The sequence below is a fragment of the Populus alba genome, chromosome 5 (assembly GCF_005239225.2).
Source record: "Populus alba chromosome 5, ASM523922v2, whole genome shotgun sequence".
Taxonomy (NCBI): domain Eukaryota; kingdom Viridiplantae; phylum Streptophyta; class Magnoliopsida; order Malpighiales; family Salicaceae; genus Populus; species Populus alba.
The window spans coordinates 2,422,680-2,441,927 of record NC_133288.1 but is presented as its reverse complement, the minus strand read 5'-3'; the positions used below and the strand labels follow the sequence as shown (position 1 = coordinate 2,441,927).

Here is a 19,248-nt window from a genome sequence, read left to right as displayed (position 1 = left end):
GCCATGACTCTGGCCTTAAATTCCAAAAATAAATTAGGGTTCGTCAATGGCACAATCAAAGCTCCCTCAGAAGAAATCAATCATGAAGAATATGCAGCATGGTCTCGGTGCAACGATATGGTTCATTCTTGGATCATCAATACTCTTAACCCAGAAATCTCAGATAGTGTCATCTACTACTCAACTGCTAATGAAGTATGGGAAGATCTACATGAACGATTCTCCCAAAGCAATGCACCCCGCATCTTTGAAATTCAACGAGACATTGCTTGCCTCCGGCAAGAACAACTCTCAATCTCTACATATTACACGAAATTGAAAGGATTGTGGGATGAGTTATCCTCCTATAACGACACAATGCAGGGAACACAGCAAGAACAACAAAAATTAATGCAATTTTTAATGGGATTGAATGATTCTTACAGTGTCATTCGCGGACAGATCTTGCTAATGAATCCCCTCCCTTCAATTCGTCAAGCATACTCCTCAATCTCACAAGAAGAGAAACAACGATTCCTAAGCTCAACGCTTACAGGTGATTGTTCTGGTAACAGTGCCGCCATGGCAGTACAACACAACAACAGTAGAAGAACTGGCAATTTTGATGCAAGAATAGGGAGACCGGAGCGATTCCACCATTCATATGGATCACATGATTTCAGATCGCACGAAAAATCAACAGAAAATAACAGTGGAGGACGACGATTTCAACATGACAGACGGCGCTCTGGCGGAGGCAGAGGACGCCCTTATTGTTCACACTGTGGAGAAGCGGGTCACTGGATACAGACCTGTTATGAATTACATGGGTACCCGCCGGGTCACCCAAAGACAAGGTATGGGTCAGGGTCAAAACAGTTCAGCACAAAAAATCCAGTAGCTAATCATGTGTCCAAAGAAGCCTCTCCAGAAAATGGACAACCACTTATCGGGATTTCACAGGAACAATTGAAACAGCTCCTATCACTTTTAGACAATAAAAATGACGGACCCAGCTCTCGTGCAAATGTCGTATCTAAACCAGGTTTGTCTGAAATCACATCCCGCAGTTGGATCATTGATAGCGGAGCGACAAATCACATTTCTTCTAAGATATTTTCTGACAAGCATAACAAATGCACATTACCTCCAGTACTACTGCCTAGTGGAGAAAAGGCTAAAATTGTTGCAAAGGGTTCTTTACCTCTTAATTCTGTCTATTATCTGCACAATGTATTATGTGTACCTACATTTAAAGTAGATTTGATATCCGTCAGTCGTTTGACAAGAGACCTGAATTGCTCAATAATTTTCTTCCCTTATTGGTGTCTTTTGCAGGATCTGGTTACGAGGAGGATGATTGGTTTGGGTAAACAACATAACGGACTTTACTATTTGGTGGCTCTGGCGACAAAGCAAAATATGATCAACCCTTCATCCACCATCACTCAACCCACCTGCCACCTTACCATCTCATCCACCGATCTCTGGCATAACCGTTTAGGCCACACATCACCTTCCCGCTTACGTTTTATTGCTAAATTTTTTTTAAATTTTTCCATTCAATCCAACTCTATTTGCTCTGTATGCCCTTTGGCAAAACAAAATCGTTTACCTTTTAATCCTAGTGTGATTTCCTCTACAAAACCTTTTGCAATTATTCATTGTGATATTTGGGGTCCTTATCGACACCCTTCTCTCTCTGGTGCTCATTACTTCCTCACTATTGTTGATGATTTTACACGTTTTACATGGATTTTTTTAATGAAACATAAAAATGAGGCACAATCACTCCTAAAGAATTTTTTCAATTATGTTCTCATTCAATTTGAAATTCACATTAAAATTCTTCGAAGTGATAATGGGGGAGAATTCCTCTCACTTCGCCCTTTCCTTCAAGAAAAAGGAGCTCTTTTTCAACATTCTTGTGTTTACACGCCTCAACAAAATGGGGTTGTGGAACGCAAACATCGTCATATCTTACAAGTAGCTCGTGCTTTGAGATTTCATGCTCAACTCCCACTCCAATTTTGGGGTGAATGTGCCCTCACTGCTGTCCACATCATCAATCGACTCCCTTCTCATGTCCTTTCTTTCAAAACTCCTTTTGAAATTCTTTTTTCAAAACAACCTTCTTTTTCTCATCTCCGCGTATTTGGATGTTTAGCTTATGCTACCAATGTCCACACTTCTCATAAATTTGCTCCTCGTTCCATTCCTTCTGTTTTTATCGGTTACCCTACCGGTCAAAAAGCATACAAATTATTTGATTTATCCAACAAAAAAGTTTTTACTAGTCGTGATGTGCGATTTCATGAAAATACCTTCCCATTTGTAAATGCCAAACCCAATTTTTTTTCCCAACATTATGACCTTGGTCCCATCCCACTAATTACCACCGATCATAATCTTTCTATCCCCTTTCCACTGCCAAAACCACCATCACAAACCACCCAAATTAACCCATCAGACACGCAATCAACCCATCCCCCCACCTCTCTCCGCACATACGGCCGCCGCCCAAAGCCAATCGATCCTTCAATCCATCAAACACTGCCGATTAACCACCCACATCCACCACCCACCCCTCTCTCACTAGAATCAGACACACTTCAAACACCAAGCCCCTCCAATGACATAGACACAAACATACCACCCACACCTACACCGCCTCGTCGATCTAACCGCCATGCTGGCCCCCCGGCCAAACTCAGTGACTATGTATGCTCCAATGTCTACACCGCCCAATCATTCTCCTCCCTACCCGGTCCACTCAAAGGCACCCGCTATCCACTGGCAGCTTATGTTTCATACCACAGATATCAACCTCTACATCGCTCCTTTATTGCCACAATCAGCCAGGTCACAGAACCTCGTTCTTATTCAGAAGCTGCTACTCATCCTGAATGGCAGACAGCTATGCAGTCTGAATTACGGGCACTTCAACAAAATGGTACTTGGTCCCTCACTCCATTACCCACGGGCAAAACTTTGATTGGCTGCCGGTGGGTCTACAAGGTCAAACACCAGTCTGATGGCTCTGTGGAGAGATTAAAAGCCCGCCTGGTTGCTAAGGGTTTCACCCAACTTGAGGGAATTGATTATCAGGACACCTTCTCCCCCACTGCAAAAATTGTATCTGTTCGCTGCTTGCTTGCTCTGGCTGCAGCACGAGGATGGACACTCCATCAATTAGATGTCCATAACGCCTTTCTACATGGTGATCTTTCAGAAGAGATCTATATGTCTCCGCCGCCGGGGCTACTTCGACAGGGGGAGGAACAGTTAGTGTGCCATCTCCATAAGTCCCTATACGGGCTGAAACAAGCATCACGCCAATGGTTTGCAAAGTTCTCTAAAGCCATCTGCTCTGCTGGATTCGAACAATCTCAGGCCGACCACTCTTTATTTACCAGACAACGAGATAAGTCATTCACTGCCCTCTTAATATACGTTGATGACATCTTGATAACTGGAAATGATCCTATTAGTGTTGATATGACTAAAAAATTACTGCACAGTCAATTTAATCTTAAAGATCTTGGCCCCGTAAAATACTTCCTTGGTATAGAGTTTTCAGCCTCTAAAAATGGAATTTTCATTACTCAACGAAAGTATGCATTGGAAATTATTGAGGATGCAGGGTTATTGGGTGCAACCCCTGTTGATACACCCATGGAACGTGGGTTAAAATTGTCGGACAAGAGTGATTTGCTCAAAGACCCGGGTCGATTTAGGAGACTTGTTGGAAGATTGATTTATTTGACTGTTTCAAGACCAGATATCACCTATGCTGTGCATGTTTTGAGTAGATTTATGCACCAACCCCGAAAGCTCCATATGGAAGCAGCCCTTCGGGTTGTCCGATACCTGAAGGGTGCGCCTGGTCAAGGCCTGTTCTTTTCCTCAAACACTGATTTCAAATTGAGGGCTTATTCAGACTCAGATTGGGCAGGCTGTCCATTAACTAGGAGATCTACCACAGGGTACTGTGTGTTCCTTGGCCCTTCATTGATATCTTGGAGATCAAAACGACAGAAAACAGTTTCACTCTCCTCTGCAGAAGCAGAGTATCGTGCGATGACTGGAGCATGTTGTGAGTTGACATGGCTCCGATGCCTTTTGAGGGATTTAGGCCTTTTACATCATGAACCTGCTTTGTTATACTGTGATAACAAGGTTGCACTGCATATTGCAGCCAACCCAGTCTTTCATGAGCGCACGAGACATATCGAGATGGATTGCCATTATATTAGAGACAAAGTCCAAGACGGTTCTGTGATAACAAGACATGTAAACTCCGAACATCAATTGGCAGACATCTTTACCAAGCCCTTGGGGAAAGAAAATTTTGTTCCTATGGTCTACAAGTTGGGAGTGCAGGATATCCACTCTCCAACTTGAGGGGGAGTGTTAAGAATCCTATTAGGAATAGGTAACATGTATACTTTAGGATTCCTACTATAAAACTGATTCTCTAGGAAGATAAATTGCAGGACAGTAAGCAATTGATTCCTAATCCATTGGAATGACTGTAAATGCTCTTGTATATATATATACACGTGATGTGATCAATAAAACTCAACTCATTCCAGCAAACTCTGTTCTCTCTTTTCAATTTACATATACAACTTATTATTCTATATGAGCTGCTGTTTTTTATAACATCACAAGTTGCTTAATTTGGATACATTGACTTGCCTAATTCTTAGCTGATCTATTTCCATAACAATCCAACGTCTTTTTCTCTTTCTGGTTCCTGTCATAAACTTCATTGCTGCTGCTGTTGATTTATTTCCATAACAAGCCTACGTCTCTTTCTGTTGTTTTGTTACCATGAGAGTTGGTTTGTTTCCATTGTTGCTGGTGATTCTAATTAGCTAACGTCTCTTTAATTTGTTTCCATGTTGCTGGCTGATTGCTGCAATTGATTTGTTTCCATGAGAGCTAATTCGTTTCCATGTTGGTTTCCACGTTGCTCGCTTACAGCTGCAGTTGAATTGTTTCCATGAGCATCTATCTTATTACCATTAACACTAAACACATTAATATATATAAAAACTTGTGTTTAAACAATAAAGGGAATTTTGGAACAATTTTGAAATTTCACTTTTTTTTTTCTTTTTTTTTTTGTTGGAGATTTTTTCATACTGATTTCATATGCTTTATCTTATTTGAAAAACAAGGCTGAAACCCTTGTCAAATACTACAAATGCAATAAGTATAAAATCCCCTAAAGGGGTTATAAAAAATAATGGAATCCTAAGTATGGCTGAATCTATATATTTTTTAAAATCATAATAATTAATACAATAAAAATCATATTTAAGCCAAAAATAATGCTCTAGAAGGACTATTTTTCAATCAATAGTTATTTTATGCATTTTATAAGCATAGAAACCCCACGTTATTTTATTTATGAAATCATTGGTAAGAAAAAAAAAGGGTTGAATTAGTGGAAAGATTAAGCAAAAATAAATAAATAAATAAATAAATAAGGCTAAAATAAATAAATTAGTGGTTTTTTAAATAAATTAGTGTCTTTGCAGCCACACTCAAGGACTGGCTGATGCCTATAGTTGACTTTCTCAATTTGTCAATCAAAACAACTAATGGATCTTTATAAATCTCCACATCTTATGGTACTCTTACAGTACCAATAAGAATTAGCCAATGGTGTATCATTGCTAGCCCAAGATTCTTGAAGAAACCAAAATGGAAGTGAAAGCAAGAGCTCCAGGAAAAATAATTCTTTCTGGTGAACATGCAGTTGTTCATGGATCCACTGCTGTTGCTGCATCCATTGATCTATACACCTATGTTTCCATTCAAGTTCACCCTTCCACTGGTAAAAGAGCTCTGCTTTAATACATTTACTTTAATTATTAGTCTCCATTTTTTTATGTACTTTAATTATTAGTCTCCATTTTTTTTTTATTGATTGATGTTGTCTTGTGCTGAATATGCATGAAGGTAGTTTTTTTGGACATGTTTTTGTATCGGGATTTTTGAACTGTTGGTCGAGAGATACCCTTTGAGATTATGTGAAGATGAGTATTGTGACTTTGAATATTTGGCTTTTCATTGGTGTTAATTGGGATTCATTTTGTATTGGGATTGTTTGAAATGTTGATTTGAAGATTCCCTTTGGAAGTTTATACTTTTAGGTGGAGAACTTGAGATTGATTGAAGGTGTATACTGATTTCTGCAAGATTCTAATTTCTTTGGTCTTTCTGGATTGTTTGTCTATTGGGATTGTATTGGAATTCTGATTGGAAGCTATCCTTATGGATTTTGTTTTATTTTCTTTTATCTTGTGCCAGGATCTTTTGACATTTCAATGAAGTTTTATGCTGTTTTCTGCTAGATTAGGAATTCGAATGTGTGTGGATTTGAATGGCTACCAAGTTTGCACCTAAAATTTATAGTGCTTAGGCTTCTGAGGTTGAGGTCATTTGAGTTTTGCTTCAAACAGTGCGTGAAAGAAAACCTGTTGAGATCTGCTAGTTTGTCTACATTTATGATCGAATGAGATCCATTAAGAGTTTTGTTTCTGCAATGAGCGATTAATGACAACTGCCCTGTTATATTCATCTGTGATTCAAGTCACAGGTCTGCTCCCAACTTTTCTAAATGGAGTTTTCCTCTGGTGTTTTCTTTATGGTTATTGTTTCAATGTAAGAGTATCATGACTTAAAAATTGTTTCTTTCTTTCTGTTTTTTTTTAATAAGTCAGTTGAGTTTCTTGGACACAAAGATGATTTGCTGCCATTGTAAATGACCTGTCAATGGCAAACAATTAGTGGAGATACTTTCTTGGATGTACATCCGTTGACATATTTGTACATTCTTAATTGTAGACTATATGACTGAGCAACACTTTCCTGTGAAATCTGGTATTTGCAAACATTGTTGATTAAAAATTTTGGTTATTGTCAGTAATTGTTCGGTGTGTAGAAAGATGCCTAAAGGAAAAGGGTAAAAAAACAAAAACAAAAAGGAGAACCTCCATGTGTCTAAGCTACCCCATTTACAGATGATGGTCTCTGTTTTATGAACTTGGAATATTATTAGTTGTTAGTATAACCCTTTTTAGAGTCCTATGTGGTCTGTTGATAATCATGGCTGACTTTTTTCTTCTATTATTTTGTGTACATAGGAAGAGGATATTGAAGTCATTCTATATCATATTCTTGGTACGGTCAATTCATTCTTTAGCAGGTAATTTTTATGCCACTAGGTCCTTGTATCTATTGCACGCAATTAGCTAAATCACTTAATCTAACTCTTGGTTTTTGGTAGAAATGAACACATGCGTCAAACAAAAACACCTGAAATGAAACAAGAAGAGTTCAAGGCTGTAGTATCTAATGCAGCGAGGCCTTTTCTAACAGCAAAAACAGATCGATTCGTGATAGAGTTGGAATTGTTTCTTGCTTCAGGTTTGAACATTGAAGCCTATGATGAAGTCTACCTGCAGCAAATGGGTTGGAACACTCCAAAAACCACTGAGGCTGCAGGAGAATCTATTGAACACAACCCTGTAGTTCCATACTTGTATATCTTTGATGCCGACTCTGAAAATGATTGAGAGATTCGTTCTAGAAATGACTGCTTTCCCAATAGCATAGATTTTTAGTAAATGTTGTGGCATGGATTTGAGTAAATGTTCAAGGTTTCCAGATATACAAAACAAGAAGCGAGTTCTTTAATGCATCAATCATGTGAATGAATAAAAAATAAACAATTTTTTGTCGTTGATTTTGCATTAAGCTCCAAGAGTGAGGCTTGTTGGGGACTTGTGACATGAATCTGTATCAGTAATGTCTGTTTACTGGGAGAGCAGTTCATGGATAATAGAAGATTAGAACCCGTTGTCTTTTCTTGCATTGCTTCAACAAATTTCAGCATCACGCAGTTAAAAATTTAAAATCACAATTCAAACAAATTAGTTGTCAAAGCATTCCGAAAACATCTGGAGATTGCAGGAGGAAATGAAGTGCACAGACCCTACTGCCATCTGAAGCTGGAAAGGTTATGACTGCTGTCCAAGACAAAATAGTAGAAAGTCTAATGCACTTTGATGGATGAAACTATACGCGTCGCCAGTATGGATTTATGCACAGAACTGCTGCAATTACCAACACCACAATTGTGTAAGATGCTCCAAAGCTTACATAGAATATGTCCATGTCTATGTGACCCTCTGCATTTTCTCCATTTGAATCATTTGGCGTAGGTGGATGGTGATTCAATTTCACCGCAGATTGTTTTGGTTTCAGATTCGATATTCTTCGCTTTTTTTTTTTTTTGGGTTTTTGTTTTAATTTTTTTTATTTTGTAAAATGTTTGATTTTAAATATTCAACCCTTTAATCAATCAATGTTATTTCCTTTTTTGTCTTGAGGTTTTTTGTCAAATATTTTTTTTAAATTTATTATTTAATATTGGATTGATTAAAAATTAAGAATAATAATTTTTTCTGGTTGGGCTACACTGGATCATGATAAAAACAACAAGTTGAATAAGTTAACTCAAGTGATTTTGTTTTTTTTTTTTTATGGATTTTTTTTTTATTTAATATTTTAATATATTTTTTTCTTAAAAACTTATCACGCCATCATGCATGGATTACATCTTAAAAAATACACTTGAGTTTATTTGGATCAATTTTTCTTTTGTGTCGAATCATGATTTTTTCTTGCTTTTCAAAAATGAACTTGCGGTTTCTTGATGCTCAATTTTTTTCTGCTGAATTTTTTTTTGCCGGCCTGCGGTATAGACTATAGAGTGCGGGTCACGTGACTGGTTAAAACTTAAATTACATGCTAAATCACTCACCAAGCGAGAAACTCTATGTTGCTCAAGTTATAATCATCAGTGCGTGCAATATAGGAGAGATAAACAGAGTTGAGAGAAATAAGAGAGAGAGAGAGAATTAAAAAAATAATTTTTGAAGAGGAGAAAGATATGAGCTCGGATATATCTCGTCTATGCTGTAAATATTGATAATTACAGCCTGAGTATCATAATAATTTCTTGGAATGGATTTGATCAATCAACCTGAATGATAACCAAGATGTTATTTGATCAATCAACCAGAACGAGGCCGTTTCTAATCAATTACTGATTTCTGAATTTCATTATTATCTGAAGCATAGGTATGAATTGAAGGTAAGCCATGGTGAGTGGGTCACTACAATCAAACCTGATTTGAGGTCCAGGAACTTCAGAAATGCCATATGGTAATAACACATGCATATCCAGATATTTCTTAAACTTCTACATGCCACAGATATCAACTCTCGAAACAAATTAACAAGCTCAAAACAGGTTTTACTAAATAGGTGTGTCTCCCCATAAACATTAAACAAACACATCTATCGCGTTCATATCTTCTCACCAGCTTTCATAGCAGGGCTGACTTCGCATTGCTCTGAGGTTCATTGATTGTCTGAAGTCCTGAAAAATGTCCAGATCCCAAGCAACAACATACATGGAGAAATAGCAAACGTTATTCTAAGATCATCGATCAACTTGGCAGTTGCCAAAACAAATTGGTACCTTGTTAAAGAAGTAAGATCTAGAGGGATGCAGCATACCTGTAACCTCAAAAAATATTAGGTCATTTTGATTCCTACTCGTCTGAAATATCGCTCCACCCATGCTTCATAAGATCCTTCGTCAGTGGGATCGTAAGCACCATCATGTCGGATAATTGGTACATGGCTCACTTTCTCTGATTCTTGCTGTGACAACCTTTGAGTGAACTCATTTGTCATCCCTGTGAATGATAAATCTTTGAGATATCTCAAGTACTTAAATCCAGAAGGCACTTCCTTCAGTTTTGGGCAAGGTCCCATCTGTAGCTTTTCAAGAAGTGGCAATGCTCCTTCGTCTATTAACATTTCCTTCAAATTACTCAAGCCTACAAGATACAGAGACTTGAGTTTCTGAAACCCTCCTCCTTCAAAATGCATCTTCTCTCCATTGTATGCACATACGAGTCCAAGACGATTTAGATTGGGCAGAGCTTGAAGGACTTCAAAGGAATCATCCGTCAAGTTTGTGAAACTCAATCTCAGTTCAGCCAGATTGTGTATTTTGGAAATCCAATTTGGTAACCTTTCTAATTGGCCCTCAAGCCAGATACTTCGCAGCTCAAGAGGAGGAGAAGACAGCGATTGCAATTCAAGAACTTCATTCGTGGGATTTATTGAACAAACAAGTAGCAACCGCAGGTGATTCATCTTCTCCAATGCAGTGCATAGATACCTCCCATGTTCCCTTTTCAAATTTCTGATACCCAATGTCTTCAATTCCGTTGACACTTGCAGGCCGTCATTGATCAAGCTCACATTGTCATCCACATTAATTTTAGACAATGTTTCTAAGAACTTCAAATGCTTAATGCTGCCTTTTATCTTCAATGCCCGAGTCTTCTTATCTTCAGCCAAAAGATGTTGCAATTTAGGGAAATTACTGATCTTAACTGGCAACTCTTCCACGAAAGAATATCTCAAATCTAAAGATTCCAGGTTATGCAGCTTTCTTATTGATTTTGGAAGTTTTGCTACTTTGGTTTTTCTCAAGTTTAAATACCTTAGATGTAGCAAATTTCCAAGTTCTTTGGGAAGGTGATCTATAGGACAGTTTTCAAAATCTAATGTAGTCAAAAGCTTGAATTTTGCAAGTATCACTGAAATTGTGGCCTTCTGCAGCTTTGCTTCGTCAAAGACCATAATAGAGCGAGTTTGAGACTTGGTGCTACTCTTTGGAGTGTTGCTTCCTCTGTTGCTTATGGAGAGATGTCGTGCCATGCCTTGAAAAGTTGAGCAACTGCTGGAAATATGGCAGAAACTCAGTTCCTCTGACTTGGAAAGAATGACGTCACGGACCATATCATGAACATGACATGTTGAGGGAACTCCGTGAAAAACTTTATCCACTTGAACCAAACTTCGACGAACGAGTTCAATGAAGTATTCTTCTCCAACGTCCTTTAGTGTCATGCCTGGTTTTTTTTCTACAAAACCCTCAGCCACCCATAATCGAATTATTCTTCCATGCTCAATGGAAAAATCTTCAGGAAACATGCCAAAATATAAGAAACAAGATTTGAGGTGGTAAGGCAGATCACCATAGCTGAGAGATAGAATCTTAGTGACACTATCAATGTATGGATCACTCACCATTGCAGAACCACCAAGGCCACTGAGAACTTTTTTCCATTCTAGAATGCTCTTTTCTTTGGTTGCTAGAAGTCCACTAACAGCCACAATTGCCAGTGGCAATCCTCCACATCTTCTAACAATGTCCTGTGACAATCCCTCCAGATCGTTTGGACATTGCCCTTTAAACTCAAACCTGAATGCTTTATTGCAGAAGAGTTCCCACGCCTCCTTTTGAGGTAAAGGTTCTATATGATAGACATGAACCAATGAAGATCCTCTGCTAAAATTAGCAACATCCTCATTCCTTGTTGTGGCCAATATTCTACTGCCATTATCATGATCTAACAATGCATGCTCCATGTTTCCCCAAAAGCTAATTTCCCATACATCATCAAATACAACCAGGTATCGTTCTTGTCCTAAATATTCTCTAATCTCCTTGATCAACTCCTCCTCCTCCATTGTAACAATTCTATCAGGAAAAGGCTTATTTTTCACTTCATAGAATCTCTTCAGAATGCTCCGTAGTAGCTCCCTGTTATCATATGATTGAGACACAGTGATCCAAGCATGGTATTGGAAGTGCTCTTTCACCCTGTGGCTGTCATATACTTTCCTGGCCACTGTGGTTTTTCCCACACCTCCCATTCCAACCACTGCGATCACTGTCCTCTGAGAAACTCCACTTAATAAGTAGCTTATCAATTCATCTCTTGGAGTTTCAATCCCAACAAGCTCAGCTTCTTCAATGAAAAGAGAACTCATTCGAGGGTGATCCATTAAACCTCTTCCTGCATTGCTGTTGCTGCTTGATGCTCCCTGATTTGAAGAAATGAATTGGAATGTTTGACTTCTACTCTTGATATCTAGAAGTGCTGATTTGATGTCTTTAATCTCTGATGCTATCTCATGACGCGAACTGAGTGATTTAATCAAAGAAGCAATACGACGTAGGAGTCCATGTCGGTGATCAGGATGTCTTGCCACATGCAACACGTAATCATCGATGACATCTTCAATGTGATGAGCTTCGTCTCTTATTTGATTTACCAGTACTTTCACACCCTCACCGATGCCTTCTTTCTCAGCCTTTGAATCTGCATCTTTCAGGAAAGCACGAATGACTTCCAATTCATCTTTGACATCAACCAATTCATCATGGACGCCTTTCAATAGTTTCACTTCTTGTGTTAGCAACGGAAGCAATTTATTAACGACAAGGCTCACCGCCGACTCTGCCATTTTCTCTACTCTGTCTTCTCACCTCACAATTCCATCTTTCCCTGATTCCATCCTGTGACCATACATGGATTCGGAAGTCAGTCTTCTTAAATTATTTAGTTTGAACAACATATTTTGCACACATAAAGCACCACTGAAAACTTTGATTTGTCTACAATCTTTAAGCTCTCAACTTCAACCTCATGTGGTACACAAACAGGCACCAGGGATTAAATAAATTCTAAACTGATTTATGCTGATTTACAAATGGAAATTGAAAACACTATATAGGAAAGCACATATAATAATATCAAGCTAAAATAGATGGTTTAATCAATCAATAGACGTCCTTCTTTTTTTTATTCAAAACGAGAAATGTAGCCTCTACTACTGAAACTCTGTAGGACTTTATCAAGAATATCTGCAAAATAGTATTTATTTATGACATTTCATAAGCTTGAAGCGTTAAAATAAAGAAAAAAACTCATTATTTCTTGAAATGAAATACCTTGCTTGTTATGTAGAAGAGATAAATTCTTGATAAAAATTGTTGATTTGCTTCCTGGACGTACTAATGTTAGCCTCTCTATCTTGATGTTTGGTTCCTCCCTTCCTCTCTCTCCCCCTCTCTCTCCAAGACTAAAAGCTCAAATCTCAAGAAAATAAATAATGAGAGTCTTTGACAGAAGAGAGGGAAACTCTTAATAAAATGGGGTAAGGAAAGTAACAAGAACCTGCTCTCGTGTATAATATATGTCAGAGAATGATTTTATAAAGTATAATTTTAAAATATTGTTAAAGAAATTAAAATAACAAGAATCAAAATTAATAACTACTAACTATTCAATATCTTCCAACCTTTTATTTTGGTGTTTGAGCTTTTTTATATATATATATAGATTTTTAAGTGTTTTTGTGAAGATCTGGGGGGGAAATGAGAGGGAAAAAATAAGAAATATTAAAATTAAAACTAGTCTCTCTTTTTTTTGTTAATTATTGAGACATTTTAATACTAAGAGTAACATTTACTAACTCCACAGGGCCAAAATCTAAAAGAGAATTTGCAATTGCGTCCATCTAACTAATTTAAAAAATCATAGGTGTAATGCATGTCAAATGACAAAATTGAAACTTTTTAAGACTACAAAGAGTAATATTGGCCTATAGGGTAAAGTATACAAATCTCAAGGACTAGAATGTAGTTTACCCATGAAAATATACAAAGGTGACGACTTTTTTAATGTAAATACTAGACCTTGTCCGAAACACAACGGCATCATCAGAGCAACTTTAGCAGGTCTCCTTGTAAAAAAAGAAAAATAAAAAATTAGCAAGACAGCATAATATGACCAAAATCTCTATTGAATTCAACATAAATGGCATATTCCATAAGTCTGTTTCAACCCATGGCATTTCAAATTAATAATTTTTTTTTTAGTATTTTTCAACATAAACGGCATATTTTATAAAGACTGTTTCACCCCATGACATTTTAAATTAATAATAATTTTAGTATTTTTTATAATTTTGATAAATTACCATTAAAAATAATAAAAATTATTTTTATATATTTTTATATAAAAAAATAATTCTTACAAATAACATGCACTGTATACTAAACATATTAATATAAAAAAATTTAAACAATAAAGGGAATTTTGGAACAATTTTGAAATTTCACTCTTTTTTTTTTATTTTTTTTATGTTGGAGATTTTTTCATACTGAGTTCATATGCTTTATCTTATTTGAAAAAACAAGGCTGAAACCCTTGTCAAATACTAAAAATGCAATAAGTATAAAATCCCCTAAAGGGGTTATAAGAAATAATGGAATCCCGACTATGACTGAATCTATATATTTTTTTAAAATCATAATAATTAATACAATAAAAATCATATTTAAGCAAAAAATAATGTTCTAAAAGGACTATTTTTCAATCAATAATTATTTTATGCATTTTATAAACATAGGAACCCGCATTATTTTATTTATGAAATCATTGGTAAAAAAAGGTTGAATTAGTGGAAAGATTAAGCAAAAATAAATAAATAAATAAATTAGGCTAAAATAAATAAATTAGTGTCTTTGCAGCCACACTCAAGGACTGGCTAATGCCTATTGTTGACTTTCTCAATTTGTCAATCAAAACAACCAATGGATCTTTATAAATCTCCACATCTTATGTTACTCTTACAGAACCAAAATACCAATAACAATTAGCCAATGGTGTGTCATTGCTAGCCCAAGATTCTAGAAGAAACCAAAATGGAAGTGAAAGCAAGAGCTCCAGGAAAAATAATTCTTTCTGGTGAACATGCAGTTGTTCATGGATCCACTGCTGTTGCTGCATCCATTGATCTATACACCTATGTTTCCATTCAAGTTCACCCTTCCACTGGTAAAAGAGCTCTGCTTTAACACATTTACTTTAATTATTAGTCTCCATTTTTTTTTATATATACTTTAATTATTAGTCTCCATTTTGTTTTATTGATTGATGCTGTCTTGTGCTGAATATGCATGAAGGTAGTTTTTTTGGACATGTTTTTGTATTGGGATTTTTGAATTGTTGGTCGAGAGATAACCTTTGAGATTATGTGAAGATGAATATTGTGACTTTGAATATTTGGCTTTTCATTGGTGTTAATTGGGATTGATTTTGTATTGGGATTGTTTGAAATGTTGATTTGAAGATTCCCTTTGGAAGTTTATACTTTTAGGTGGAGAACTTGAGATTGATTGAAGGTGTATACTGATTTCTGCAAGATTCTAATTTCTTTGGTCTTTCTGGGATTGTTTGTCTATTGGGATTGTATTGAAGTACTGATTGGAAGCTATCCTTGTGGATTTTGTTTTATTTTTCTTTTATCTTGTGCCAGGATCTTTTGACATTTCAATGAAGTTGTGTGCTGTTTTCTGCTAGATTATGATTCGAATGTGTGTGGATTTGAATGGCTACCTATTTTGCACCTAAAATTTATAGTGCTTAGGCTTCTGAGGTTGAGGTCATTTGAGTTTTGCTTCAAACAGTGCGTGAAAGAAAACCTGTTGAGATCTGCTAGTTTGTCTACATATATGATCGAATGAGATCCATTAAGAGTTTTGTTTCTGCAATGAGCGATTCATGAAATGACAACTGCCCTGTTATATTCATCTGTGATTCAAGTCACAGGTCTGTTCCCAACTGTTCTAAATGGAGTTTTCCTCTGGTGTTTTCTTTATGGTTATTGTTTCAATGTAAGAGTATCATGACTTAAACATTGTTTCTTTCTTTCTGTTTTTTTTAGTAAGTCAGTTGAGTTTCTTGGACACAAAGATGATTTGCTGCCATTGTAAATGATCCGTCAATGGCAAACAATGCTTTTAAAACTACTTCTTCCCCCACAAACCTCACACAACTAGGCTCTTAGAATCCATCAAGATAAAGCAGCCATTGCAAATCAGAATGACTACTTGAACTACAAAGCGCAATACAATTTATTTGCTATGTTGTTTGTGATTAATTTGACATGCTTTAAATTGAATACTTAGAGTTTGTTTTTCAACATGAGGAACTGGTGACATTTTGTAATATTGAACCTACTACTAATAGATATACTATTGGTTGTGTATTTGGAGAATTCTTTTTTAAATTTGTACACTATTAACTAAGGTTTTATATTTTTAACCTCACTCTTTTACGAATGCCAAAAATCAACTGGGGTTAAATATTAAACATGAAAACTATATGCATTTGAACTAGGAACGATCAAGCTTGGTTTTTGCGAGAATGCTAATGACTGTTATGAAGAATTAAGGTTTCCTAAAATGCCATTACCACAAAACACTGTCTCATTATCAGATGGTGATCTATCAGATCTGCATTTTGCATGTTACTAAGGTTATGACATGTGCAATTCCATGCGATTTCTTATCTGCTCATGAATGAACATGAAAACTTGGATTGGTCACTTTTATTATTGTTGGATTTCACTTATTGACGTACATGTTTTCTTATTTTTGTTTCCACCCTTCTTTGATGCTGTGATGTTGCGACTTCTATCAAATGAATTTTCATTTATTTGCTTATCCCACAGAGAATGATGATAGACTGACACTCCAGCTCAAGGATATGGCTTTAGCATTTTCTTGGCCAATTGGAAGAATCAAAGAACCACTATCTAGCTTAGGAGGCCCTTTCCCTTCAACCCCCACGTCCTGCTCAACAGCATCAATGAAATTAATTTTAGCTTTGGTTGAAGAACAAAATATTCCAGAGGCAAAAATTTCTCTTGCTTCTGGAGTGACAGCTTTTTTGTGGCTATACACATCTATCCTAGGGTATGATGTAATGCCTTTAACGTTGACTCTTTTCTTATTCTGTTTCAATTTCTAAGATGGCTCCTTCCTTGCATCAGATTTAAACCTGCCACTGTAGTCGTCACTTCTGAACTTCCACTCGGTTCTGGCCTGGGTTCATCTGCTGCCCTTTGTGTTGCATTCTCAGCAGCTCTTCTTGCTTGCTCAGACTCTGTAAACGTGGACATGAAACAACAAGGGTGGTTAATTGTTGGGGAGTCTGAGCTTGAATTATTGAACAAATGGGCTTTTGAAGGTGAAAAGCTAATTCATGGAAAGCCATCTGGGATTGACAACACTGTTAGCACATATGGTAGGTAAAAGTTCATGCACTGTTGCTAAATTCATCTTCTTGCACTGGATTTTTTATATTTGCATATTTCACTGCTGGGTCTTCTGCATCGTAGTGACTATTGACTAGGTTTTGCAGTTAAGTGTTGCTTGGATAAGATACAGTGTTCTTCCTGTAAAATTGTAACATTAAGAATAGCAAAATTTGGTGATGAACTCATGATGGCATGTCTCAATTTTTTTGAAGTATTCACTTTTCTGATTTGCAGAGGACGTATGTTGACCTGTAGGATCTCTGTCTCTCTCTGCTGTTTTTATCTTCTGACCTCTACTCCCATGCATCAGGCAATATGATCAAGTTCAGGTCAGGTAATTTAACACGTATCAAGTCCAGCATGCCCCTCAAAATGCTCATTACTAACACAAAAGTTGGGAGGAACACAAAAGCATTGGTTGCTGGAGTTTCAGAAAGAACCTTAAGACACCCTGATGCCATGAATTCTGTTTTTAATGCTGTTGATTCCATCGGCAAGGAATTGGCTAACGTCATCCAGACACCTGCTCCAGATGATCTGTCCCTGAATGCGAAGGAAGAGAAGTTGGAAGAGTTAATGGAAATGAATCAAGGTTTGCTTCAATGCATGGGGGTAAGCCATGCTTCTATAGAAACTGTTCTTCGAACAACATTGAAATACAAGTTAGCTTCTAAGTTGACTGGAGCTGGAGGTGGTGGCTGTGTGCTGACATTGTTGCCGACCTGTATCCTTTTTATTACTTTTTTAACATTTATGTTATTCATTTGTAGGTCTCCAGTACTTTTTTTTACCAGTTTATGTGTGTATTCTTATATGATGAATCCCTTGACCATGTAGTTAAGATACATTGCATAAATTACCTTGCCTCCAAAAATGCATCTATACTGTTCATAAACATCTATAATTTATGCAGTTGAAGTGGGCAAATGGGGGGGGGGGGGGTGTGCATGTTTTCCATTGCCATAGTTCTTTAGTTGGATTGCCATTAGAGTGTCATTGGTGCTTCTATGCCATTAGAGTATCTTTACCTGCTTGTTTTTATCTAAAAACTTTATATCATTTCTATAGCCTTATCCTTGGTTTGTGATCAAAGATATGAATATATTATGTTAAATGATCTAAGTAGTGCAAGTTTGTGAGTTTTACTGTCATGAAGAGAGATAACCCACCAACAAAACCACGCACAGTGTCACATCCTGGAAACTGTCTCTAAGGAATCAAAACAGCATAGTCATTTCGTGACTGACAAGTTATAATTTCATTTCATACTTGTTAGATGCTCCCTTGACTATATGATACAGTACTGTCAGGAACAATTGTAGATAAAGTAATTTCTGAGCTGGAGTCTTGCGGATTCCAGTGTTTGATTGCTGGAATTGGCGGGAATGGTGCTGAGATTTGCTTCGGTGCTTCATCCTGATGATAGGAAGTGCTAATAAACCAAGAGTAAGATCTGATCTCTAATGTTAATTTCCAAAATAAAAACTTGAAAATGGATGTTTTGGTATTCAATATCATCATCCATGTTTACTGTACATTAGGTTGTTGCTGTTTTCTTTTTCCTTTTGGTATTTAGTTTAAACTTCTTTGATGTTTTGGGATCATTCATCTTCTTTCCTGCCAATGTTCGTGGCAGATAAAGAAACTTCCAAAAACTTTGGTTTCTTTGTTGATGCTTACCTTTTCTTTTTTTCCCATGCATAAGCTATTATTGTAAGCCCCATCATCAGTAAGTGAACTTGTTCGTTCTTAATAAAGGTACACAAAACGATAGTATCCAATCTTTCACACATGGATTTTACATGATATCTGCATGCCTCACTGGGCATTATGGAAAATATCATGAGCATGTAAACTTGATTTATGATGAGAATGTTCACTTTCAAAAATTTTTCTGTTTAATGTTTTTCAGGTTCTTGATGCCATACTAATGGATTTTGAATCCAGTAAACCGATACTTTTAGAAGACTCACATTGCCGGCTACTGGCACCATGGCTAACACAGCATTCATGCGATGCTAACTTTTGTGCTCCATATATCAAATCTGAGCTACCATTAGCATCTGGCTTAACTGCATTATAATTATAAAAAATCCCTGTAAAATGCTTGCGTGAATCCACTCAGCTAAATATTTTTGACATTTTGCTCGGCAAACTTTAGCACCTCTCATCTATATATGTTAACTAGGTCGATCCCACATGTGAAAC

The 19,248-nt window shown here is 36.7% G+C and overlaps 4 protein-coding genes across 4 annotated transcripts; 3 read left to right on the top strand and 1 right to left on the bottom strand.

Moving 5' to 3' along the window:
• Positions 1 to 3: 3 nt before the first annotated feature.
• LOC140955592 (uncharacterized) lies at positions 4 to 4,383 on the top strand. Its single transcript, XM_073409216.1, has 5 exons — positions 4 to 1,212; positions 1,318 to 1,507; positions 2,621 to 3,267; positions 3,331 to 3,685; positions 3,935 to 4,383. The coding sequence occupies exons 1-5, from the start codon at positions 4 to 6 to the stop codon at positions 4,381 to 4,383; spliced, it is 2,850 nt and encodes a 949-aa protein (XP_073265317.1).
• A 1,237-nt stretch (positions 4,384 to 5,620) lies between these two features.
• On the top strand, positions 5,621 to 7,736 carry LOC118044900 (uncharacterized). The gene is made up of 3 exons (XM_035053388.2): positions 5,621 to 5,827; positions 7,140 to 7,201; positions 7,283 to 7,736. The coding sequence occupies exons 1-3, from the start codon at positions 5,744 to 5,746 to the stop codon at positions 7,569 to 7,571; spliced, it is 435 nt and encodes a 144-aa protein (XP_034909279.1). The 5' UTR covers positions 5,621 to 5,743; the 3' UTR covers positions 7,572 to 7,736.
• Positions 7,737 to 9,092: 1,356 nt separating this feature from the next.
• On the bottom strand, positions 9,093 to 13,073 carry LOC118044888 (disease resistance protein RPM1). Its single transcript, XM_035053372.2, has 3 exons — positions 12,884 to 13,073; positions 9,583 to 12,448; positions 9,093 to 9,442 (listed from the first exon to the last, which is right to left on the bottom strand). The coding sequence occupies exon 2, from the start codon at positions 12,394 to 12,396 to the stop codon at positions 9,601 to 9,603; it is 2,796 nt and encodes a 931-aa protein (XP_034909263.1). The 5' UTR covers positions 12,397 to 12,448; positions 12,884 to 13,073; the 3' UTR covers positions 9,093 to 9,442; positions 9,583 to 9,600.
• Positions 13,074 to 14,548: 1,475 nt separating this feature from the next.
• LOC118044920 (mevalonate kinase) lies at positions 14,549 to 18,719 on the top strand. The gene is made up of 5 exons (XM_035053399.2): positions 14,549 to 14,774; positions 16,453 to 16,696; positions 16,774 to 17,027; positions 17,351 to 17,764; positions 18,342 to 18,719. The coding sequence occupies exons 1-5, from the start codon at positions 14,642 to 14,644 to the stop codon at positions 18,458 to 18,460; spliced, it is 1,164 nt and encodes a 387-aa protein (XP_034909290.1). The 5' UTR covers positions 14,549 to 14,641; the 3' UTR covers positions 18,461 to 18,719.
• The last annotated feature ends 529 nt before the right edge of the window (positions 18,720 to 19,248 follow it).

Excerpts from the sequence above, each read along its gene's own strand:
- LOC118044920 (XM_035053399.2), top strand. The coding sequence starts at position 14,642 with ATGGAAGTGAAAGCAAGAGCTCCAGGAAAAATAATTCTTTCTGGTGAA. Across the intron at positions 14,775-16,452 it reads TCAAGTTCACCCTTCCACTG|AGAATGATGATAGACTGACA; the intron begins GTAAAAGAGCTC and ends CTTATCCCACAG. Across the intron at positions 17,765-18,341 it reads GCTGACATTGTTGCCGACCT|TACTGTCAGGAACAATTGTA; the intron begins GTATCCTTTTTA and ends TATATGATACAG.
- LOC118044900 (XM_035053388.2), top strand. The coding sequence starts at position 5,744 with ATGCAGTTGTTCATGGATCCACTGCTGTTGCTGCATCCATTGATCTAT. Across the intron at positions 5,828-7,139 it reads TCAAGTTCACCCTTCCACTG|GAAGAGGATATTGAAGTCAT; the intron begins GTAAAAGAGCTC and ends TTGTGTACATAG. Across the intron at positions 7,202-7,282 it reads GTCAATTCATTCTTTAGCAG|AAATGAACACATGCGTCAAA; the intron begins GTAATTTTTATG and ends GGTTTTTGGTAG.
- LOC140955592 (XM_073409216.1), top strand. The coding sequence starts at position 4 with ATGACTCTGGCCTTAAATTCCAAAAATAAATTAGGGTTCGTCAATGGC. Across the intron at positions 1,213-1,317 it reads CTGTCTATTATCTGCACAAT|GATCTGGTTACGAGGAGGAT; the intron begins GTATTATGTGTA and ends TGTCTTTTGCAG. Across the intron at positions 3,268-3,330 it reads GACAGGGGGAGGAACAGTTA|TTCTCTAAAGCCATCTGCTC; the intron begins GTGTGCCATCTC and ends TGGTTTGCAAAG.
- LOC118044888 (XM_035053372.2), bottom strand. The coding sequence starts at position 12,396 with ATGGCAGAGTCGGCGGTGAGCCTTGTCGTTAATAAATTGCTTCCGTTG.